The sequence below is a fragment of the Rhinolophus sinicus genome, chromosome 12 (genome assembly GCF_057876585.1).
Source record: "Rhinolophus sinicus isolate RSI-liver-muscle chromosome 12, RSI-T2T, whole genome shotgun sequence".
In the NCBI taxonomy this organism is placed as follows: domain Eukaryota; kingdom Metazoa; phylum Chordata; class Mammalia; order Chiroptera; family Rhinolophidae; genus Rhinolophus; species Rhinolophus sinicus.
This window is the reverse complement of record NC_142512.1, coordinates 31,438,410-31,464,102: the sequence shown is the minus strand read 5'-3', so window position 1 is coordinate 31,464,102 and position 25,693 is coordinate 31,438,410. Positions and strand designations below refer to the sequence as shown.

The window sequence follows — 25,693 nt, the reverse complement described above, 5'->3', positions numbered from 1 at the left end:
AAAACACATCTCATTGTTTGCATGTGATTGCTTCCAAGAAGCCCTCAAAACAGTCCACAGAGGAGGAATGGAGAGGAAATGATCTGTTGGCTACTTCCAGTCTATCTTTCTTTTGCCCAGTTTTTCCCATTTCCAGGTATGTTACCCAGTCCCTCAAGGGTAGCCGTGAGTGAAGCTGGAACCACCCTGCGTGGGTCTGGTTGGGTTACAGCTGCTGCCACTGCTGTCACAGCAAGCAAGATGGAGGCCATACCAGAACCCACCCCGACACAGACACTAGTGGTGTTAGGAGAAAGGATGATGATGGCAGCCAAGGCTTTCTTTCTATTTGAGCATGTGGCCAAAGCTCAGGGAACAAGTGGTTTTGAAGTAAATCTGAGGAGGCTCCATTCTCCATAGGTTATTCTCGCCATTTTGGACCCGGATTCTCCAGGCTACTGTCACTTGTTCCTTACACCTTGGCTCCAGGTGTATTCACAGATCCTCCAAAAGTTCAGCTGTGATCAGGCTGTAATATGTCAAACAACTGAAGTTTTTAATTTTCATGAAGTTTAAATTTATCAATTTACTATCTGCTTTTTGTGCATTGTCTCCTTAAAATTCACAAAGATATTCTCCTATGATTTTGGGGTGTTTTTTTGTTTTGTTTTTTGTTTATTTAGAAGTCTTATAGTTTCAGCTTTTGCACTTAGGTCTATGCTCTATTTCAAGTTAATTTTTATGCATGAAGTAGGAGTTGAAGGCTTTTTGTGTTTTACATATGGATAGCCCATTGTTCCAGCACTACTTGTTGAAAAAAAATTTTCCCTATTGAATTACCTTGACACCTCTGTCAAAAATCAATTGATCGTATATGTACAGGCTATTTATGGGCTCTCTATTCTGTTTAATTCATTTATGTGTCTATCCTTATTCCATTGTCTTTATATAGCTATCCTTACACCAATATACCACGTCTTTTTTTTTTTTTTTAAAGATTTTATTAGGGAAGGGGAACAGGACTTTTTTGGGGAACAGTGTGTACTTCCAGGACTTTTGTCCAAGTCAAATTATTGTCCTTTCAGTCTTAGCTGTGGAGGGCGCAGCTCAGCTCCAGGTCCAGTTGCCATTGGTAGTTGCAGGGGGCGCAGCCCACCAGCCCTTGCGGGAGTCGAACCGGCAACCTTGTGGTTGAGAGGACGCACTCCAACCAACTGAGCCATCCGGGAGCTCAGTGGCAGCTCAACTCAAGGTGCCATGTTCAATCTCAGTTGCAGGGGGCGCTGCCCACAATCCCTTGCGGGACTCGAGGAATTGAACTGGCAACCTCGTGGTTGAGAGCCCACTGGCCCATGTGGGAATCTAACCGGCAGCCTTCGGAGTTAAGAGCATGGAGCTCTAACCGCCTGAGCCACCGGGCCAGCCCCCACATGTCTTGATTGGTGTAGCTTTATAGCAAGCCTTGAAATTAGATAATGTAACTTTTCTAAGTTTGTTTTTCTTTTTCAAAGTTGTTTTGGCTATTTAGATCCTTTCCATTTTTATAGAAATTTTAGAATCAAATTGTCAATTTCTAAAAAAAATCCTACTAAAATTTAGATTGGGATTACATTGAATCTATAGCTCAATTTGGAAGAATTGACACCTAACAATGCTAATTCTTCTGATCCAATCCATGAATAAAGTATATCTCTCTATTTATTTACGTTTTCTTTAATTTTATTCATTAATGTCTTGTAGTTGTACGTATACGAGTACATGTTTTGCATATACTTTATTTATTCCTGAATAGATTTTTGTAAACTTATTAGATCATGCTACAGAACTTTCATGTCATCTGCAAGTGAAGACTGTCTTGCTTCTTTCTTTCCAATCTTTACTCCTTTATTTTTCTTGCTTTACTTCACTTGCTAGCATACCCAGTACAACAGAAAAGGTAGAACCGGACCTTCTTGTTTCTGATCCAAGGCGGAGGTACTGGGTCTTTAATCATTTAAGTATAATGTTGGCTATAGCTTTTTGTAGATTGTCTTTATCAGGTTGAGGAAATCCCTTACATTCCTGAAAGGTGTTATTGTTTTATCATGAATGGATGTTAAATATTGTCAAATGCTGCTTTTTCTGCATATTAAGAGAACCATATTTTTTTCTGTATTCTGTTAATGTGGTGAATTAAACTGATGGATGGTTGGATGTTACACTGACCTTGCTTTCCTGCAGTAAACCCTACTTGATCATGATATATTATCTTTTTTGTGTATTTCTGGACTTTATTTATTAACATTTTATTGAGTTGTGGCTTTTTTGTTGTTTTTTTGGTTTTTTGTTTGTTTGCTTTTATGTTCATGGGAGACGTTGAGTGATAGCTTTCTTTACTTGCAATGCCTTTTTTCTGACTTTGGTATCAGGACAATGCTAGCCTCAGAAATGAATCTTAATTTTTGGAAGAGTTTTGTATAGAATTAGTATTATTTCTTCCTTAAATGTTTGGCAGGCTGTAATATTCAACATGACTTTTGTTGAAGATTTTGGTAGAAAAAAATTATTATGGTGTAAAAAAAGAAAACGTAAAACTAGAAATAACTTTTCCATAGAGTATCTCCCCCAGCTCTCTCCTAAAGTCTAATCATGTAGCCATATTGCAGAGACCAGCTCCCCTTCAATCAATAGATCTGTGTCTCCTTCTCTTTAGAACTCAGGTCCCCTAAACCTCTCTGAAGAAATTTTTAGAAATAAACATCTTTCTTTAAAACAAATCCCAACGGTTTTAATTTTTGTATTAAAATAATACCTAACACATTGATTAGTAAACAGTGGTATACCCATACGATGGAATACTACTCAGCAATCAAAAGTAAAGAACTATTGATAAAGATAATAATATGGGCAATTCTCAAAATAATTAAGCTGAGTTAAAGAAGCCAGATAAAAAAAAAGAGTACATAGTGATGATTCCATTTGTATGAAATTCTAGAAACAGACATACAAGTCCAGGAAGCACAGAGAGACTCAAACAAGATGAATACAAACAGGCCCACACCAAGACACATTATAATTAAAATGGCAGTTTAAAGACAAAGAGAGAATCCTAAAAGCAGCAAGAGAAAGGCAACTGGTAACTTGTAAGGGAGCCTCCATAAGATTGTCAGCTGATTTCTCAACAGAAACTTTGCAGGCCAGAAGGGATTGGCACAAAATATTCAATATGATGAAAAGCAAGGACCTACAAGCAAGGGTACGCTACCTAGCAAAGCTATCATTTAAAATCAAAGGACAGATAAAGAGCTTCCCAGACAAGAAAAAGCTAAAGGAGTTCATCACCACCAAACCAGTATTGCAAGGAATGTTAGAGGGACTTCTTTAAAATGGAAAAAATTTAAGATAAACAATATGAATAATAAAAGGCAGTAACTACATAGCTATCAATAATTACTTTCAGTGTAAATGTATTAAATGCTCTAATCAAAAGTCATAGGAGAGCTGAATGGATAAGAAAACAAAACCCTTACATATCCAGCCCACAAAAGACTCACTTCAGATTGAAAGACACACACAGATGGAAAGTAAAGGGATGGAAAAAGATATTTCATGAAAATGTAAATTTAAAAAAAAAGAAAACAGAAAAGGCTGGGATAGCAATAATTATACCAGACAAAATAGACTTTAAAACCAGAGTTCTAATAAGAGACAAAGAAGGACCCATTAATCCCACTTCTGGGTATTTATCTAAAGAAACCTAAAATGCTACTTCAAGAGGACATGTGCATCCATATGTTCATTGCAGCATTGTTTACAATGGCCAAGATGTGGAGGTAGCCTGGGTGTCCATCAATGGATGAATGGATAAAGAGGAGGTGGCACATATATATAATGGAATATTGCTCAGCCAGGGAAGGGAATGGGTTCTTGCCATCTGTGGCAGCATGGACGGATCTGGAGGGTGTTGTGCTGAGTGGAATATGTCAGACAGAGAAACACAGATGCAATGTGATTTCACTTATGTATGGAATCTAAAGAACAAAATAAATTAACAAAACAGAAACAAACTCATAGAAATGTTTTCATACAGAAAACATTTTGATGGTTGCCAGATGGGAGGGGGGTTGGGGAGCGAAAAAAGGAGAAGGTATTAAGAAGTACAAATTGGTTGTTACAAAGTAGTCATGGAGATGTAGGGTATAGCATAAGGAATATAGTGAATAATATTGTAATAGCGATGTATGGTGTCAAATGGGTACTAGATTTATTGGGGTAATAGATGGAAGAGCGTTTGGGGGCAGGGTGAAAAAGGTGAAGGCATTAAGAAATACAAATTGGTAGTTACAAAATAGTCATGGGGATGTAGAATAAAGCATAGGGAATATAGTCAATGATATAATAATAATACTGCCAGGTGGGTAATAGACTAGTCAGGGGATCACTTCTTAAATTATATAAATGTCTAACCACTATGCTGCACACCTGAAATTAATATAAAATCTTAAATGTCAACTAAAATTGAAAAATTAAAACGGGGGGAGTTGAAGGGGAATAAGAGGTTCATATGTCCAGGTATAAAACAAATAAGTCATGGGGATGTAATATACAGCATGGGGAATATAATCAATAATATTGTGATAACGTGGTACGGTGTCAGATGGTTGCTGAACTTATGGTGATCACTTCCTTACGTATATAAATGTTGAATAACTATGGTGTACCATTGAAACTAATATAATATTGTATGTTAGCTATATTTTTAATAAAAAATCTTAAAAAAAAACTCTTACTGGAAGGAAATATAGGTGCAAATCTTTGTGACCTTGAATTAAGCAATTAAAAATGGGCAAAAGATCTGAATAGATATTTCTCCAAAGACGATCTACAGATAGCCAACATGCACATGAAGAGATACTCAACATCATTATTGTTAGACAAATGTAAATCAAAGCCCGATGAGACACAAATTCATATCCAGTAAAATGGCTGTTATAAAAAAGACACAATAACTACAGTTGCTAAGGATCTGAGAGAATAGGAACTTCATACATTGCTGTTGGGAATGTAAAAAGGTGCAGCCACTTTGCAGAACAGTTTAGCAACTCCTAAAATGTTTAAACATGAGTTTTATCCTATGATCCAGCAATTTTACTTCTAGGTATATATCCAAGAGAAATGAAGACATACATCTGCACAAAAGCTTGTACATGAATGTTCATAGCAGTATTATACTGCCAAATAGTGGAAACCACCCAAGTATTTATCAACTGATAAATGGATAAAGATGTAGTAATACTATTCAACAATAAAAAGTAAATGTGGTACTGATACATGCTGCAAGGTGGATGGACCTGGAAGTCATTGTGGCAAGTGAAAGAAGCTAGTCACAAAGGACCACATATTTTATGATTCCATTTACAAGAAATGTCTGCAGAAAACAAATGTATAGAGACAGACAGATTAGCAGTTGCTTAAGGTTTGGGGAAATGGGACAATAGAAGGGTAATGGCTAAGGTTTCTTTTTGGAATGATGAGAATGTTCTGAAATCGATGCTGGTGATGGTTGCACAACTCTCTAAATATACTAAAACTATTGAACTCTCTAAATATACTAAAACTATTGAACTCTCTAAATATACTAAAACTATTGAACTCTCTAAATATACTAAAACTATTGAATTATAGCATTAAATGGGTGTGTTGTATGGTATGTGAATTATATATTAATAAAATCATTTTTTTAAAAGAAAAACATTTACTGGGGATCTATTTATTTCAGGCACTCTGCTAAACAATTGATGTTTATTACCTCATTTAAAACTCTTCCACCCCTTTAGACATAACTGTTAGAATTGAGATGAGGACTACTGTTAATGAGGAAATTGAAGCTGAGGGAAGTTAAATAATTTGCCCAGTGTGATACAGTTAATAAGGAGAAATGCCAAAACCCAAAGTTCCATCAGCCTGATATCAAAGTTGCTACTTGCAATACTGTGCTTAAAACCACCGTGATGGCCTTGAGCTTGAAGAAAGGAATAAAATGTTGCTACAGATCTCAATCTGTTGAATCTTTCACTAAAACAGTCTAACATGGGATGCTCTCTGAGAAGTGACATCCCAGACTTAACACAACACAAATAGTTGCCCTGTCAGTTCTCCGGTATCTATTTTACCCATCGGGTATTGCAGTCAACATTTGAGTCCCTCTTTCCCCTCACCCCCCAGTTCAATTCAATGCAAAGATGTAGAGAGAACTGCTGCTATCATTTTGAAGACACTCTATAAGTGCTACAGGGATTATATGATACATTAGTAAAGTTCCTAGCACGAATCATAAGCCACATTCAAACAGAGTACCTGAGTAGCGGTTAAGAAGTTTTACACTTCTTTTGTTAAATTTATTCCTAAGTATTTTAATCTTTTTCATGTCGTGCTATTGTGAATGGTATTGTTTTCTTAATTTCATTTTCATGTCATTGTCTTTTAAGTCAGAAAGGAGAAAAGAGTTCTAAGCAAAAGATAGACTTAAACTGTCTTATATTTCTACTACTATTTAAAATTAATTTCCTTACCAATGCTCTTTCTTTCTTCATGTGGATTCAAGTCACTCACTACTGTCTTTTCATTTCAGCCTGAAGAACTCCCTTTAATATTTCTTGTAGGGAAGATCTGCTACCACATTCTCTCGGGTTTTGTTTTTCTGTAAATGTCTTACTTTCACCTTTTCTGAAGGGTAGTTTTGCTGTATAGAGAAATTCTTATTTAACAGTCCTTTTCTTTCAGTACTTTGCATATGTCGTCCCACTTCCTTCTGGACTCTGGTTTTCTGATGAAAAATCCTCTGTAAATGTTTTTTCAGGATTCCTTGTATGTAATAAGTTATTTATTGCTTGTTGTTTTGAAGATTTTCTCTTTGTCTTTAGTTTTTGACAGTTTAATTATGAGGTGTCTAGCTCTGAATCTCTTTGAATTTGTTCTTCTTGGTGTTTATCGAGCTTCTTGTGTGGGTTGTTTTCCATCAATTTTGGGAAGTTTTTGGCCATTATTTCTTAAAATTTCTTCCCCCCGCCCCTTCTTCTTCTTGGATTCGTATTATGTGTATGTTGATACACTTGATTGTATCCCACAGATCCTGAGACTCTGTTCATTATACTCATTTTTTTTTCTTTTTGTTCCTAAAACTGGCTAATCTCAATTGTATCCCTATCTTGAAGTTTGCTGATTCTTTCTTCTGCCTGCTTATATATGGGTTGAGCCCCTCTACTGAATTATTTTATTTCTGTTATTATACTTTTCAACTCCAGAACTATACTTGGCTCTGGCTTTGTTTTATAAATTCCAACTCTTTATTGATAGTCTCTATTTGGTGAGACGTCATTCTCATAATTTCCTTCTTTTCTTTGGATATGGTTTCTTTTCATTTCTCGAACATATTTAAGATATCAAATTTAAAGTCTTTGTCGGTCATCAAAATGGCGGTGTGAGGTGAGCCTCTGTAAAGCTCCCCTGGAATTTACAACTAATCAAACAACAGTAACTCCACAAAGGACTCCCTGCACAGCAGACAGGCAAGACGAAGAGGCCCACTACTGAATTCACTAAAGGTGGGCGAATCGTGCCAGCGGGGGAGGACGGAAGGGAGAAGTGCGGAGACGGAGACGCGCGGGCGGAGGACGCAGACCCAGCTCAGTGCGCCGAGCTCGCTGCTTCCCGGAACTACCGCAGCTGCGGGAGAGGGAAGAACTCGGACTGCTAGGGCTCCGCTTATGGCCCACAGGGCTGAGGGGGCAGCATATAACACGGCTGAATCCAACACTCACGGCAGAGACATCGGAGAAAAGACTGAGGGAAGAAGGCTGAAAACGGTGGTTTAAGCCCTCACTGCCGAGCAGAGAATGGAAGCCTTAGGCACTGAGACTAGCCGCCCCCTCCCTACCCTCCCAGAGCTCGGCCCGCCCCCACCTGCCCGGTGCTAGAAACGGAACAGTAGCAGTGTCAGATCAAAAGAGCAGAATATTTGCTGTTCTGAGAACTGTGGACCACAGACACAGATTTGCAGCCCAACTAGTTCCGGCAAAGGGGAGAGAGCTGTGGAAGCAGGAACGGCTGTGGTGGTGGTCGCTGCCATTGCTCTGGGCCACCTCTCACAACTCACCCCGCCCCTGGCCCCACCTATCTGGGTGGATCCCTGCAGGAGTAAACAGAACTGCTGAAACATACGGGCTCTGAATCTGGAGATGGAAGAGCTTTTGAACTTCAAAAGCTCTCCGCATACCCACCGGGACACTGTGCCCTGTGACCCAAGTGAACTATTAACAGAGGAGAAGCCCGTCTCCCAGGGAATCCCCTCATTGTGTGAGAAGCTGGAATAGTGCAGAGAAAACATAGCACTACCGTGTGAGAGAGAAAAAAAAAGGCTGCAGTCGGAGAGAAAATAAAACATTCTACCAACAAGTACTGGAAAACAAAAGAAAGACCTCTTCCTATCAACCTGTTGCAGAAGCCACTCCTGTAGATGTCTAGGAAGAGAAATAATAAATCAGTAATTGCCATGAATAACCAAGGCAACAAGACAGCTCAGAAAGAAAGTGAAAAGTCTCCAGAAAAGGAACTTAAAGATATGGAAATATGTGACTTAAATGACAGAGAATTCAAGATTGCAGTTCTGAAAAGACTCAACGAGATGCAAGAAAACACAGAAAGGCAGTTTAATGAACTCAGAAACACAATTAAAGAACAACATGAGCATTTTACGAAAGAGATTGAAATTTTTAAAAAGAACCTAATAGAATTTCTGGAGATTGACAACTCAATAGAAGAAATTAAGAATGAAATAACCAGCTTAGGTAGTAGAGTTGACCAGATGGAGGAAAGAATCAGTGACGTCGAAGATAGAAACCTGGAAATTACACGGATGGAAGAAGAAAGAGACTTGAGACTTAAAAGAAATGAAAGAACGCTACAAGAACTTTTTGACTCCATCAGAAAGAGCAATATAAGAATAATGGGCATACCAGAAAGAAAAGAAAGAGAGAAGGGAACAGAGAATACATTCAAACAAATTGTTGATGAGAACTTCCCAAACTTGTGGACAGAACTGGATCCTCGAATCCAAAAAGCAAATAGAACACCTAATTACCTCAATCCCAGCAGGCCTTCTCCAAGGCACATTGTATTGAAGCTGTCTAAAATCAACGACAAAGAAAGAATCCTCAAGGCAGCCAGGGAAAAGAAGATGGTAACTTACAAAGGAAAGCCCATTAGATTATCATCCGATTTTTCAGCAGAAACTCTACAATCCAGGAAGGAGTGGAACCAAATATTCAAACTATTGAAAGAGAGAAATTATGAGCCAAGAATAATATATCCAGCAAAGATATCCTTTAGATATGAAGGAGGAATAAAGACCTTTCCAGACATACAGAAGCTGAGGGAATTTTCTAATACACGACCTGCACTACAAGAAATACTAAAGGAGGCTATTCGACCACCATCAACAGGGACAATTTGTGGCAACCAAAACATAAAAAGGGGGAGAGTAAAGGCCTGAACTGGAATATGGGAATGAAGAAAGTAAGCGTGCTGAAAAAAATGGAATACTCTAAATATCAAACTTTCTTTTACATAAACTTAAGGGGAAACACTCAAAAAAATCCAGAACTGAAATATATACTGTAATAAAAGAAGAAACAGAGGGAAACGTCATAGAATACCACCACACAGAAATAATAGACAACAACAAAACGGCAAAGAAACAATGGATATACAACCTTACCAGAAAACTAAAGATAGAATGACAGGAAATCCTCACATATCAATAATCACCCTAAATGTAAATGGACTGAACTCACCAATAAAATGTAGCAGATTGGATCAAAAAGCTAAACCCAACCATATGCTGTCTCCAAGAGACACATCTCAGCTACAAGGACAAGCATAGACTCAAAGTGAAAGGGTGGAAATTGACACTCCAAGCAAATGGTACCCAGAGAAAATCAGGTGTAGCCATAATGATATCAGATGAAACAGACTTCAGGGTGAAAAAGATAACAAGAGACAAAGATGGACATTTCATAATGGTAAAGGGGACTATACAACAAGAAGACATAACAGTCATCAATATTTATGCCCCCAATCAGGGAGCACCGAAATATACCAAGCAACTACTAACAGACCTGAGCCAGAGCCAAGGCTACACTACTTCTCAAATGCTTGTCTCTTTCCGTGAAGGTAAAAATCTAGAGCACAGTTCGTTGGGATGGGTATGCATGTTTGTGAGAACAGATTAGAGAAAGTTGTTTTTCTCATTATTTCTCATCAGACAAAAATTTTAAATGTAAAGGAAGAAAATAAAATATACTGATATAATGACAGATGAAATCTAGTAGAAACATGCTAAAGAGTAGCCTGGAAGAAAGGGACAGCTGGGGGAGCATGCGAAGGAAGTCAAAAAGACAGAGAGTCAACCTATTTTGACTGAGGAGAACAGATGGCTCATGAGCAAAGACAAAAGGGGCCAGTGGATAGGTGTCATCAGTTATAGGGCAAGTAACTGGAATTTCATCTATTGATAAGAATTTATTTACTGGGCACTATGGCAGATACAAAAGAAGGTAGAGTTATTTTGGGAATGATAATGATATAGACACAACAGATGGTATGAACTGAGGCATTAATGCTGAAGGAAAAAGCTACAGACAGAAGCCAAAAAGAAAGAGTTTAAAGCAATCCCCATGTGAGCCAGCTTGCATGTCAGTCTGGAATTTTTGTGGGAATGAAAAGATATAGAGGAAACCTTTTAGTTCCTATCGAATCAAAGGTAAAGGAATTGTAGATTGAAGGAGAAAGACGCTAAATCACCTTTTCTTTCCATTTCTGCTTTTGTGTAAATTAAAAGATTATTAAAGATTTATGAAAACACATCCATACTACATACACACTATAGACAGTGCTTTACATCATTCTTCCAAAAGTAAATCTAGCCACTTAGGTAAAACTGAGTAGGGCCTGGTGGATGTGACTAGCACTCAATAGTTTGACGACCTTGGAAGGCACTAGAAAGTCTTTTTTGGGTTGGAGGAAACTGCAATCAAGGTACCTAAAGACATTCAACAACATAATGGAGATGGATCTCCATTTGAGTCAGATTTAACTGGTGCTAGTAGACATGGAACCCAATTCAGAGGGATGAGGAGGAAATTAGCTTTCTGGATAGCTCCTTACTATACATACATAATAGATTCTCATATGTGCATTTAATTATTATATAAAGTATCTATTGAATATCTTCTAAAACAAAAATGATAGCTGGCATGAGCTATCCTGTACTTTACGATCTTTACATGCATTATGTCATCAAATCTTCCAATCATAATATGTAAATGTTATTATCCCTATTTTATAAATGAGATTCAGCCATGTTAAGTAATTTGTCCAAGATCACATAGTCAGTAGGTGAAAAGGTTCATACTCTAATCTGTGTTGTATTTATTTTACCCTGAAGAAGGCACATTTTAGTTGCTGGGGATGCAAAAATTAATACTTGGCAGTCCTTGCTCTTGAGAAGCAGAAAGACACTGGGAGGCAGTTGTAATCCAATAAAATATTTGCTATAACAGGCAAATACTAAATGAACGAGTGAAGACATGCATAAATCTGTCGCGGAGTCAGAGACCACGTGAGCATAGAGTTGAAGGATCAGCAGTCGTTTCTTAGGTGATGAAGACACAGATGGAATTCCAATACATGCAAATCAGTGCATACCAAGACCCAGAGGTAGGAAAAAGTCTGAACTATCTAGGAAACCCTAAGGAGGTCAGAAGAACTGACACATAAAATGTAGAAGTACAGTAGGAAGTGAGGCTAGAGAGGTGACCACTTGTATGTGAGGGGAAAGAATTTATCCTATAGGAATTGGGGAATCATTAAGTCAGTCCTGTGAAGAGTTTGGTCAATAAAAGAGGTTCTACATGAAATTATGCCATGAGGTCCATAAGGCTATAAAAATTCAAGGACTGGAAATGACCTAATGGTCATAACTAAGTAACAAGGGCAGCATTACACATGGAAGACTCCCTTGGAGATTTGAGGGGAGGTTGTGGGATTTGAGGGGAGGCTGTAGAGCAGTATGCTCTAGAGAGACCTGGGTCCAGTGCACCAGAGGCTACCCCAGGGGTGGGGACATTTTGCACATAACTGTCTGGGCCAGTTGTTTCATTCATGCATTTGTTCATCCAGTACACGTGTGCATACCAGGCAGCTATAGCTTTGCTAGCATCTATATTTCAATAGCAGTACCCAACTTAATGGTGGATGACTTTTGAAATGGCATGGCTAATCTCCTGGAAACTGACTTCGGGTATGATATTGGGACCTGTTTAGAGATTTGTGGAACAGCAGTCAACTAATACTTAGAAAATGCCAATAGTGAGTGCCCTGGAGGACACTGTCTGGAGTATTGGATGCTCAGGGAGGTGCCCATGGGTATAAATTCCCTCTGGGAATTTATCTGAGCCCTGGGTAGGGTAGTTCACCAAATCTCAGAAAACAGGCACTATTTAACACCTCGAGAGGGGGTTATCTGCAGGGAACAACCACATTCTCTTATATACCCAACAGAGGGCAGCATCTAGAAGGAGGTAAGTAAGAAAATACCAATTACATATACCCAAGAGGAAGTGAACAGACTCCCTGGTTATAGAATTGAGATGCTTCCTCCCAGTGAGATAGAGATCAAAAGACTGAGTAGAGGCTCATGTCATATATACTCATATGTTTGTATGTAAATGTGTATGTTAATATAGTAAATGGAGGTTGTCATTTCATTTCTGCCACTAATTGGCTATGTGGCTATAAACAAGCTGCTTCCTTTCCCTGGGTTTCAGCTTTCTCATCTATTACATGAAAAAGCTGGACCTGATGAGTTCTCAGGTCCCTTCCAGCTATAATATTTTATTGGGATTCCAGATGGTTACTGGAGATGATAAAATTTTGTGTCAACTTAAAAATTTGTTGTGTTAATGATACAACATCAGATTTTCCTCCTCTTAGGAACTGCTGTGTGAAAATGACCCAACAAATGCAGAATTTACATCTTTGTCAGTCAAAAAAACATAGTGCCCCATCCTCTCCCAATGCTGCCAAACGCCTGTACAGGAACCTCTCTGAGAAACTGAAGGGGAGCCACTCTTCGTTTGACGAGGCCTATTTTAGAACGAGAAGTGACCGGCTGAGTCTCAGAAAGACCTCGGTGGTAATAAAACTCTTTTTATTCTTATCTCGGTTTGATTTGTGCAGTTGTGTTTGGATTCAGAGAGAGTCTCAGAAGAATGACGTTCACTTCAGAACCTGACGTGTGTAATTTTATAAATGCGGAAGTCAGGATAGACAGGAACTGCACATACCTACGTTGTTGTTAGCTGAAGTATGAGTGATTGTGAGATTTTGTCTTAATTTCTTTCCTTTTCTTTTCCCTTAGTTTTTCTTTCTCTAATAGACCAAAAACAAAAAAACAATAGTTTGACGTATATGGAATATGACATTAAATAGGCTTTCTGAGAGCTCCAGTGTTCATTCAAATACTGAATGAACAATTAACAATATTTTATTTGTTTATAATGTGTGCCCCATATGCTTTCCAAAGTTGTTCAAGACAGAATCCAAGCCCAAAATACATTATGTACTGATATTATACAATGGGAAATAAATAAAGAGATAGAGATAGAAATAAAGGGAGGAAGCAAGTGAGAAAGGGAGAAAGAGAAGGGGAAGGGAGGGAGGGAAGAAGAAAGGAAGGGAGAAAGGAAGAAAGGAAGAAAGGAAGGAAGGAAGGAAGGAAGGAAGGAAGGAAGGAAGGAAGGAAGGAAGAAAGAAAGAAAGAAAGAAAGAAAGAAAGAAAGAAAGAAAGAAAGAAAGAAAGAAAGAAAGAAAGAAAGAAAGAAAGGGAGAGGAGAGGAGGAGAAGGAAGGTAGGGGGAAGGGATGGAGGGAGGAAAAAATCAAAAACAGAAACAATGGGGATAGAAACAAAAATAAACATACTCAAACCTCGGCAAATATAGTACCTAAAATTTATCTGAGTTCCTAGTCAGTCAAAACAGAAAGGGAAACATAATTGGTTATAGCACACCATTTTCTGATAGCTGAAAGTATATCAGTCTATAAGGAGAAATGAATATTTTTCTGTTACTAAGTCCTCTGGCCTTTATAAGATGTCATAATAAATTATGTAATGGAGAATTAAGAATGGCAGTGATGATGTTACAAACATTCTCTTATAGTGGTTTCTTATATTGGCCCTCAGACACGCTGAGGGCATAATATTAACATGTTCAGTAAGGGTATTTCTCCAGGGAGTAATGGCACCATTTGTTTAAGCTTAAAACAGAAATGAACCCAGCCTTTTCAGATAGAAGCATACTAGAGTTTGCCAATAAAAGCATGGAGGAGGAAATGACTTAAGAGTGAGAGCAAATATGGCACAAGAAAAATTAGACATACTAAGAATCACAAACAAATACACAACTGTGGACAGGACAGCATTTTAACTTTGCACTCATTTGTTTTCAAATTTGTTTTCTCATTTCCAACTCATCTTCTGGGAGGGCTTGGTTGTGGCTGAGTTATGGCCTAAGTATCAGAGGCTCTTCAGTTTGGCAGATTGTCGACACAACACTTTTCCACTCGGCAAATTGTCCTGTAGCAGAGAGAGCTGCATACCAGAATAACTATTCCCTGGGTACCGATTGTCAAAACAAGCATTTGCATAATAGCTTTGTATTTTCTCCAAATTTAAAATTGTGTGTTACGTACTCAGCTAAGACAACCTGCAGGCTTTGATAGGAAAAATCTATTTTTGATGAGACTAAAAATAAAATCCTGCCAATCTAAATATTTGGTCACTGAAGACCTTCCATATTTTAATCAGGTCATTCCTTTGCTAAGTCAGGACCAGTGGCATTTCAACATTTTTAAAGACCAAGAAACTTTTGGAGAAGACACCAGATAGATGTGTAAATAATGTATGTGTTGCTCTTCTCCCATGAAACATGTGTTTGAGAGAATTCCATAACTTTTCTCTCTTGTTTACTATTAATCCTCTGAATGAAGTTTTCAAAGGAGCCATATTCTCTTTCTGGGTGTTGTCTTTATGAATATTCAACTTTTGGTCCTTCATGGCCCCCAAACAATCTGCCACCTAGCCCTGTTTGGACACTACCTTTTGAGCCCCTCACCTGAGGGCTTAGAAATGTCAGCCGTTCAGTAGTCAGGGCTCTGGGCTGAGAAAGAGTAGAGGTTAGCACACAGGAGTCTATAAGTTGGGGAGTCAGCCTGCAGGCCGTGTGGAGCTATTAGAGATTTGTAAATAGGGAAGTGATACGTAACACACATTTCAGAAAGATTACTCTCATCTCAGTATGGAGCATGGGCTGGCGGAGGCTAAGACTAGCAACTGGCATGTCATTGCCATGGTCCAGGCAAGGAGGGATGATAGTGGTCTGAGCAATAGTAGAGATGTGGGGATCCAAAGCGGGGATGAGTATGAGACAGAGAAAGTGTACTCTCAATTCCAAGCCAGTCACAATTTAAACTACCCATGCTATGTTATCTCTGCCAGCTTTTCCCAAATTGTGTTCTGTAGAACATTATTCCAAGGGGAGTTAAAAGAAATGCAATTTAAAATAGGTTCTATGAACAAATATTTGAAACCGGTCATATTTCCCACCTATTGGAGAGTCACAACTACGTGTTAAAATTATTAAAGACCCTGAGAGGTCTTAGACTAAAGTAATGCAGTCACTTAGCTTAATCCAATGCTTACCAACTTTATTTGACCACATACTACTTTCTACATAGAACACCTCTGATTGAACAGTATTCCGTGAAGACTGGTTTGAGAAAAGCTGATGTTTACTCTTATCTATAGACTAGCCATGCTCTACTGTATTGTCTCGATGCATCTAAATGTACATACCTGTTCCATGTCCATCAGAAGTGATGGAACGAGGGTCCAGCACAGTGTTTACTTTGGAGACCTTGGGATAAACTACAGTTATACCACCTATCAATGGGAATGCAAAGACACACTAGTCTCTACCCTGTGCTAACCTGCTATTGTTCTTCTCCAGAACTTCCAGGGCAATGAAGCCATGTTTGAGGCAGTGGAACAGCAGGACATGGACGCTGTACAGATCCTGCTGTGTCAATACACAGCAGAAGAGCTCGATCTCAACACGCCGAACAGTGAGGGGTTGACGCCTCTGGATATTGCCATCATGACCAACAATGTACCCATTGCCCGGATCCTTCTGAGGACAGGGGCCAGAGAAAGTCCACACTGTAAGTAAACCTGAGAACAGAAACGTGTAGTATTTAGGCTGGACCCCAGCTTTATGTCACCAACATAGCCATCACTGACTGTGGAGCTGGAGCACGAATGGTCGACTGAGCACAGGCTCTGAAATCCTTGACATGTTTTTACGGGCTTTCATGCAAATAGTGATCGTGCTTATCATTCTAAACATTAAGTTACATTCTAAATAGAACACACTGAATGGTATTGAAAAGGAACCTCAAAGGAACATCCTTCTAAGAATGTAACCCAATGTGAAATACTCCAAGTGAGGCTATCGAATAGGAAGTGTACAGAGAAAAAAGATAAGTATGTGTGTGTTAGTGTCTTTGTGTCCATTGTCGATATAATGGCGTCATTCATTCATTCATTCATTCACTCACTCATTGAACAAACATTGAGGACAGTACACTGTTCTGGTTACTAAGAATGCAATGGTGAGCAAGATGAAATCCCTATTCTCATAGAACTTATATACTACTGGGGGAAACTTCCAATAAGCAAGTAAATAAAATATAAACTCAAATAGTGATAAACACTATGAAGAAAAGAAAATGAACACGTGGCTGGAGATTGGTGGAATAGGAACTATTATAAATAGGGTGGAGCAAGAAAAGCCTCTTTGATGGGATGACATTTGAGCCCAGTCCTAGACATCAAGGAATGAGACACAAGAAGATACGGGGTCCAATTCTAGGCAGAGTGAACATCAGATAGAAGGGTGCTGAGGCAGGCAGGAGTGATAAGGCCATATTTGAAGAACAAGGAGGGAAGTGTGGCCAACACAAAATGGACCAAGGGAGACTGATCACTGAGGAAGAAGTCACCAGGACGTGATCATTCAGGATCCGGCAGGCCAGTAAGATGTTTCACTTTTATTGTAAGTGTGATGGGGAGACAGTGGAGCAATTTAAGCAGGCGAATGACATACTCTGCTTTACATGTTAAAAGATAACTACAGTGCTCTGTGGAGAATAGACAGTGATGGGGCAATTGCGATATTGGGAAGACCAGTTAGGAGTCTATTTTAGTGGTCCAGAAGACAGATGCCAGTTCCTTGGACTAACTGGGCAGTGACATTGATGGTGAGCAGGGGTAGAATTCTGGATGTATTTCAGATGATGAAAGCAAAAGCATTTTGGCAATGTGTAAGACACTCTAAGAACTTAAGACCTCATTATTTTTTTATAAGATCAGCTTTATTGAGATATAATTCACGTACCATACAATGCACCCACTTAACGTGTACAATTCAATGGTCTTTAGTATATGCACAGAATTGTGAAACTATCACCACAATTTTAGACCATGGTCATCACTGCAAAGGAGGCCCCATACCTGTTAGCTATCACGCCAACCTCCCCACTGCTTCCAACCCTGGGCAACCACTCATCTACTTTCTGTTCCTATATATTTGCCTGTTCTGGACATTTCGTATCAATGGAATCATATCATAGATGGCCTTTTGTGAATGGCTTCTTTCTGGGTGTATTTTGAAGTATACACCCAAAGGGGCTGATGGCAAACCCCGCCCAGGACGGGATGGGATAAAATCACACAAGCCTTACCCTGTGCCACTATTCTGGGCATTCTACATGTAAGTCACTCCTTTAATCCTCACAGCAACATTCTGAGGTAGGCACTCACATTCCCCATGGTGCAAACTCTCTGACCCAATGACCACAATGGCTCTGAGCCACAGTTTTTATGTTTCCGAAAAGAAAAAAGTAAACTCATCAAACTGTTAGTTTCACTAATACTGATTCACTTACTTCCAAGTGCTGAGACCCAGAAAGCTGAAAGAGAAGCAAGCAAGTATATAATTAGAGGTCACATCTCTGCTCCGAAATTTCAGCAACCCCCAACCACCCAAAGACTCGGTACAGAGGCAGATCCTTGTATCAGCGAACTCTGTATTTTAAAAAATGCTAAGCTCACCACATCCATGTCAAAGAGAGTGAGGATTTGGGTTTCAGCAGGATTGGGACTCTTCGGTAAGAGTTCCATCATCAAAGTGCCGCTTCTTTTCCGTGGAACTGGAGGATGAGCTGTGATAGGCAAATCAGGATGGAAGACATCGAAAAGGCTGATTTGCTACCTCCCAATTCATGTTGCAATGAGGTCTGTCCCAGAGATCCAGTGCGAGAGCAGTGGAGAATCAGAGGGTCTGAACACAGAGAATGCAGACTGAGCTCCATTCTATAGGAACAAGGAGACCATTCATCCAGATGTTGCCTGCACTGAGCTGGATGAAACACTAGTCCTACTTACCTGAGCGGCTACAAAGAATTCTCCATTTTCTGTGAAACCAGTAAGACTCCCAATTTCCCCAAGCCCCTTTGTGTATAATTAAATCTCCATAAAAGAACCCACGTACTAAATATCTAGTTAAACTAAAAGCAAAGTTGTGCAAAGGATCCCTGGTTTTTCTCATTCCCTTTAAGATGGTAACCACAATTATCCTCATAAAATTGTAAAGGAGAGTGAGAGATAAATCCAGGTTTTAGCCTCTGGGAAATATGGTATCTAAGTCACCTTGGCCACCCAACAAGTCAAAGAGATAGTACCCTGTATAGACTCCCACGTGTGTCTCCACATATATTATCTCCAGTTTTCATACTAGCCTTTCAGGATGGTCTTATTTACTCTATTTCAAAGAAGGATTTTTTATTCTGAGAGGCAAAGTGACTGACCAAAGGTCACACGTCTAACAAAATGAATAGGGAAGCCAAAAACTCAAGCCCAAGTTTGTGGAACACCAATGCCTCCGGGAGCCTTCTGTGCAAACTTACTGCCTTTCCAAGCAACCAACATGGAGGTCAGTGGCCACTGGGCCCTGCACCTTTCCCTTTGTGTTGCTTGCTAAAATCCTATGGTGTATTTCTTTATTCTGTCCTATGCACTAAGGTTTCATTCCTGTTGGAGAGAGGCAGGACAGGAGAACACAATCTGCTTCCAGGGATTTTTAATTCACTTTATATATCAAGTACAAAAGAAAGACAATTGCCTGTGTGTATGAATATGAGCCAGCTCATGAGAAAAACCACAGTCTGCCGGCCAGAACCAGATAACCAAACACCTGCTACAAATTGTTCCCCAGAAACTGCAGAGGCAGAGTATAAGAGAAAAAAAAAAAAAAAAAATGAGGTCTTAAGTTCTTAGAGTGTTTTACACATTGCAAAAACGCTTTTGCTTTCATCATCTCATTTGATCCTCACAATTGGCTTGTGAAATGGGAGTTAAGTTTCCTCATTTGAGGAAACTGGAATAAGAAAAGTCAAATAATTCACCCAATGCTGCAAAGCGAATAAGTGGTGGAGGAATGATTTGAACCTAGAGCTTCCATATTAAATTCTTTGGTATTTGTGGAAAAACATCAACACACTCTCACACCATAAATGTTCGATTCCTTCCTTCTCTGTCTCTCCATCTTTTCCTTTTCTAATACCCGTCAAATATTTCAAAGCCAAGTTCAGGGTTTCTAACAGCGTTCATTTTCTGTCTTCCCTTCCCCTACTGTTTCCTTCTGAATACTATCCCAATACTCTTTCCATTATGCCAACCAAAGATCCCAACACAACTCAGAAGAATGTCCTCTGTAATTCTCCCCATTTCATAGCGGAAATCACAAAGACAAATGAGTTTAGGGACTTAACTTCTAAGCCATTGGTCAGACCTGCCTTCCAATCTTTAGCCCCTCACTCAGAATTACATAGAGATGTTCTTTCTAGACACGGCTTGACATTGAACCATGTACATTTCCTTATTCATGAAGTGGCCACCCAAACTTGTACACTGCCCCAAGGTAAAATATACATAGAACTCCAATCTGCCTATTAGATGCATCTACTATCTTTATTCAGCGACTGTTTTTCTGTTCCTCCCACCTTTCGGCAAGCAGCCCAAAGTAACACTCATTCCTTCTAGAAGAAAACAGCAGTCATTATTAAAGTAGAATCCCAAGTACCTCCTCTCAGACCTGTGTGCGGCGCTCAGGACACAGGCACAGAATCGGAAAGGACTGGCCTTAGGAAGGCTAATGTACTGAGGCACCTCAGGACGCCTGGGGGCTATGCCTTTGTTTCATCCATTCAGTATCGCAGGCACCATGACTCATGCCCAATTAAACAGCTGCTATCTGAGAAAGACGGGTCACCACATGGGAAAGTCCCCAGTCATAAACCCCTCCCTTCTTCTGACTAGCTCATATCCTGCCCCCTCCCGCAAGTCACCGAGCAACAGTCTCCAGCAGGAATTTGCTGAATCATCAATGAGGTCCTTTTGCCTTTCTGAGGCTACTATTTATTCAGCATCATTTAGGCTCTGTAAACAGTAACCATAAAGGAGCTAGTTCTTTTTGGATCCTGACCATGTGCAAACCTGGTCACTCACATGGATTTTTGTCTCGTCTTTTGATGCCAGTACCTGGAACATAGTAGGTGCTCAGAAATTTTCAGTTGTAATTGTAAGCCCTGTCTTAAACTGCTGGGAATTGCAGGTATCGCATTTTAGCACATATACATGCGTACATTGTGTGTGTGTGTGTGTGTGTGTGTGTGTGTGTGTGTGTGTGTGTGTGTGTAGGGCACACACAAGGTATGGAAAGAACACCTTTAAGTCTTGCAGTAATTTATACTTCGGGGTACCTTCTGTTGTGTGGCTGTTGTTATTTTCCAGGTGCTGTTGGCAGAACTTGGTTGTAGATCTAGCCTGATTGTTTTCATTTTTACACTGTTTAATAATACAGAGGTAAGAATGGTGGAATGCTCCTCGCTTTTAGTCTTTCTGCCCTTCTCTCCAGACCTTTTCCTCTCCGTCTGCATTTTTTTTTGCAAATTCCTCTCTCACTTTCTCTCGGCTACGACCTATGGAACTGGGAAATGTCGCCCAGAATTAGTTATGTTCAGGACTTCGTAAAATGCAACTGCAGAGTCACTGTCACCAACAGGCCCCACTGTTACAATTTTGGCAGACTTGTCAGGATGCACCTCCAATTTCTGCAGTAGTCGGGGGTTCATGTTGGTGCTGGGACTGGTTCAGGGCACGTCTAAGAGGTGTGACTATAAACTAATGAGGCTGGCTTTATGTAAACAAACACACCAGAAAGTCTACAATCCAAACGAATGTTATCCTTTGACATGGTCCTCATGGGAGACCCCACACTTGCTCCAACAGTGCTGCCATTGCTCTAAACACTTTTGGATTTGTCCTCAGAGCCAGTTTATGAGAAAATCTGACTCGTTGCTTAGAGTCACACCTGATTTTTGTTCCAAAACAGCATTGCCCAGCGTCATCACCTTCCATGTTCACCAGACTTGATTTAGAGAGGTTTCCTGAAATCAAATCCACCCTCAAAGGACAAAGATTTGCAACCGTTAAGAATATGTGAAGAACAAGCCTTAGACACATCTCTAGAATGAGTCCCCAGATATTTTTATCTGCTTCATTAAAATGAGAATACAAATCGTCACCCTAACTTCCAAACCTGCTCCTCAAACCTCGTCTTATACTTCTCACCCCTCACTCACGATGTGCCAGCCCCACCAGCCTCTGTTCCATCCCTTCAGTGTGCCACACTGAAAGCCTCCGTATTTGCTGGCTCCTATGCTGGGATGCCTGAATGCTTTAAGTCTTATCATCACATGGCCAGCTTCGTAATATTTTAGCTTAAATGTCACATCTTCAACAGAGGCTTTCTCTGGCCACCAAGTCCAAAGGCTAAAGTCACTTTAATGTTAATTGACTTGGATCACATCACTTGACTTTAGTTTTCTGCATAGCACTTATTCCTATATATTTTCTCAATGTTTTTATTTGCTTATTTTCTGTCTCCCTTGCGTTAGAATGTAAATTCCACACTAGCAGAACTAGTCAGTCTCATTCATCACCAAATCCCTAGCAAATAGCAGACACTCCATAAATGTGTGCAGTTGAATTGAATGAATCCCAAGGCTGCTACTTTTTAAGGGTATGAATGAGTTATTTATTTTGAAGGGAATGATTTTATTAACTATCAAGTAAATTGATCTTTTTTTTATGTTTCCAAATAATTATTGAGACATCACGTGGCCACAGCCTACATTACAGTCACCTGCTCTTCAAGAGTTGGTAATTGTCTTTTCATTCTTTGGGTTGTTGTTTTTTTTCAATATTCATGCAATGCAGAATACATTCTCCTTGTCAAAAAATGAAGCATTATAGATAAAGTTAGAAGATACCTTTGATAGCCCACCCAACACACATGTGTGCGCACGCACACACTCACCATCTAGGTTCCCATCGCTGCATTCCCGCAACAACCATCCAATCCTCTTAAGGCTCGTTTGATCCTTGATCTCGAAGAGCCAGTTCCAGCCTTACTCGCAGTGACTGTTGACAAGACACTTGTGTTCCTTCCTGCCTGGGCCTCTCCATAGGGCTGCTCCCTGACGTGGCAACTGGCTTCCCCCAGAGCAAATGACTGAAACGGGAGGAGAGAGAGAGAGAAAGGGAGGGCCAACTCAACTGGAAGCAACAGTGTCTTTGATAACCTAATCTCAAAAATGACATTTTATCATTTCTCCTGGATCTTGTTGATCATGCAGACCAACCTTGGAACAGTTAGGAAGATGTAAATACCAGGAGACAGAGATCACTGGGGCCCTCTTGGAAGCTGGATACCCCACTACCTATCTAAGATTGTCGAGAATTAAATGTAATGATAGTTTTAAAACATTTCCCTGGCATATTATAAATGATCAAAACAAAATATAGCCAGTATAACTCTCAAAAACAAAATAAAACAACCCACGAGTTTCTAGTAAAGAATTTAAATATTTTATCCATCTGTCATATAGTTTATGTTATGAAAATGCTGCCCAATACAAGCACTTTTTAAAGTTTGTAGAATTTTATGTCCTAAAACTACACTGTCTAACGTGGGAGCCACTCACTAGCCACATATGACTATTGAGTACTTGAAATGTATCCAGTCCAAAAGGTGTTCTAAATGCAAAATTTTCAAGGCTTGAGTGATGAGAGAGAGAAAGAGAGAGAGAGACCCTCTGATTATCATTAATAATTTTATATTGATCACACGTTGAAATAATATTTTGGATCTATTGAGTTAGCAAGTATATTATTAAAATTAAGTTTACTGTTTGTTTGCTTTTTAATGTCACTGCTAGGAAATTTAAAATAATGTGGCTCACAGTATATTTCCATCAGTACTGAAAAATTCGAGAAGATGTGGTTATCTTATTTCATAGTTAAGCTCCCTATGACATCATTCGGTAATCTGCTTTGTATTTCCTAAATAAGTTCTTCAAGTGTTTTGTGTGCTTGTTTTAGAGAAAATGTCCATTTGCCCCCTGGAGTTTGGGAGACCTGGACAGTAAGCCCCTCTCTGTGTCAGAGGCTCTGACTTCTTAAAGAACCACAACTCCAACCTAAACTGTATAGTATGGAGTCCGTGAATCCATATTCTGATGGAAAGTAGCAGAGAAAAACACTCCAGAGCCCCATGTCCAGAGCGTAATGAGTTCTAGGAGAAGAAAGTTACACGGTAATTAAAATGGAACCTTTAATCTCCAAATCTCTAAAACGTTTTTGGAACCACAACTCTCAAAGTCCTTGGGAAAACCTGAAAATAAGTGAAGCCAAAGTGAATTTTGAGTCCTGAACCTTAGCTTAGCAAGACAGGTAAATTAAAACTTACGGTTTGAATTTTCTGGTATGAAAATGTTTGAATTAAAAAACATTTAATTATTGGAAGACCTCTATATTATTTCAACATTCATACCTGAAAACAAGTCAGTTGTGAGGTTGTTAGAAGGTTGTCACTTATGATCAGCAAAGATAAATTTTATTAACTGCTATTCTTTGTTGCCCAGAGGATATTGGCTTACAATGCAAGGTTTATACCTAAGAGACCTTGTTTTCTCCTTTGAAATAACAGATAGGGTTGAAATTGACACCATTTAGTATCTAACGCTTCTGAATGGTAGCTGGAGAAGAAAATTTTCATCTGGGGCAAAGATTTTTTTTAATGGAAGAATATAGAGCAATTTTATAAAAACAAGTATTTTTGTGTGCCTGTAAAAATTGTAACACAGATCATTGGGTGTAATAACAGTACAAAACTCCAATAATTGAAAGCCTTCTCTGCAAAGATTATCACTAACTCACCGCAACTTATGACACAGCTGCTGCTATTATTATGCCACTGTTATCTTGGGCTCAAGATGGCGGCAGCATAACTGGTTAGGGTCATATATTCATAAGGGGCAGTGCTTGATTTATAGGACCCCAAAGCCCTTTCACCACCTTACCGCCACTTTAGAAATAACAGGAAAGCAGATTTCAGCTCAGCGTAAGGAAACTCTTTACAATTAAATTAAACTCTTTAAAGTGAAAATTAAAAGTGAAATGGACGAAGCCACCTTGGTGAGTTCCCCTCATGGAAGAAATCATACAGGGCCAAGGGTTCTAAAGGAAAAGGCGCCTAAGGCTGGTTTGAAGGATCCTTCAAACTGAGATGAAATGCTTGTCTTAGTGCCTTGTTTTTCTCATCAATAGAACAAGGAAAATGCTAATAACAATAGAAAGTTATTGCTAAATTACAAAATGGAATATCATTAGTAATGGGTAAATGTATTCATTTTTTTCAAGCAAGCCAAATGAATTGTTCCCTAAAAGACTCAATCAAAAAAATAAAATCAGTTTACATTTTTACCCTCATTATATTTTCAATCTTTTAAGCAATTGTCAACAGGGCCCAAATTCACCAATTGAAGGGTAAAGGCAAAATTGAGAAATAGGCAAGTAAGTAGTAGGTGATCTGTAGGTTAGATGCTGATGGTGAAGAAAATCTACTCTGTCTGATCTTTATTTATCTCAGGATTTAAACAGAAACCGCAATTGTATTCTTTGAACACCAAGTGCCCGCCCCTCCCCATACTCCCACTCTCTCGTTAATTAGCTGGGCAGGTCTCATAACAAATATCCACTCAGAAACACTGGGTGGTAGAAATGATGTTGATAATTAAACACCACAATAGCATGGAGCCTATTTCAGGAGCTGCCGAGTAGTCTTGCCCCAGCCCGACTGCTCACCACACACTCACAGACCCTCTATTGTGCTGGCTATGACTGCACAGACCGATCGTTGCTTGGCTGGAGAAGGGATCAACTGCAATAAGAGAGAAAAGACCAAACCTTGCACACAGATCCAGGAGTTCTGCACTCAAGGGGGAAATATCCAGATGGTGGAAGTGAAAGGGGAATGGATCCAAGAATCAGAGAAGGAAAATCTATCGTAAAATAGACATAGCCTTTCTGGTTTCTATGTCCAACCAACCAAAATGAGTTCACCAGTCTCGTGTCAAATATAGATAGTAATTAGAAA

At 39.3% G+C, this 25,693-nt stretch overlaps 1 protein-coding gene across 3 annotated transcripts in view; it reads left to right on the top strand.

Annotated features, from left to right (window-relative positions):
* The window catches only part of ANKFN1 (ankyrin repeat and fibronectin type III domain containing 1), a 378,383-nt gene that overhangs the window by 231,567 nt on the left and 121,123 nt on the right, over window positions 1-25,693 (top strand). For all 3 annotated transcript variants that reach the window (XM_088802168.1, XM_088802169.1, XM_088802167.1), the window contains exons 4-5: window positions 13,009-13,210; window positions 16,085-16,295. In XM_088802168.1, coding sequence (XP_088658294.1) covers window positions 13,025-13,210; window positions 16,085-16,295 — 397 coding nt within the window. In that variant the 5' untranslated portion in view covers window positions 13,009-13,024. The remainder of the gene's footprint in view (window positions 1-13,008; window positions 13,211-16,084; window positions 16,296-25,693) is intronic.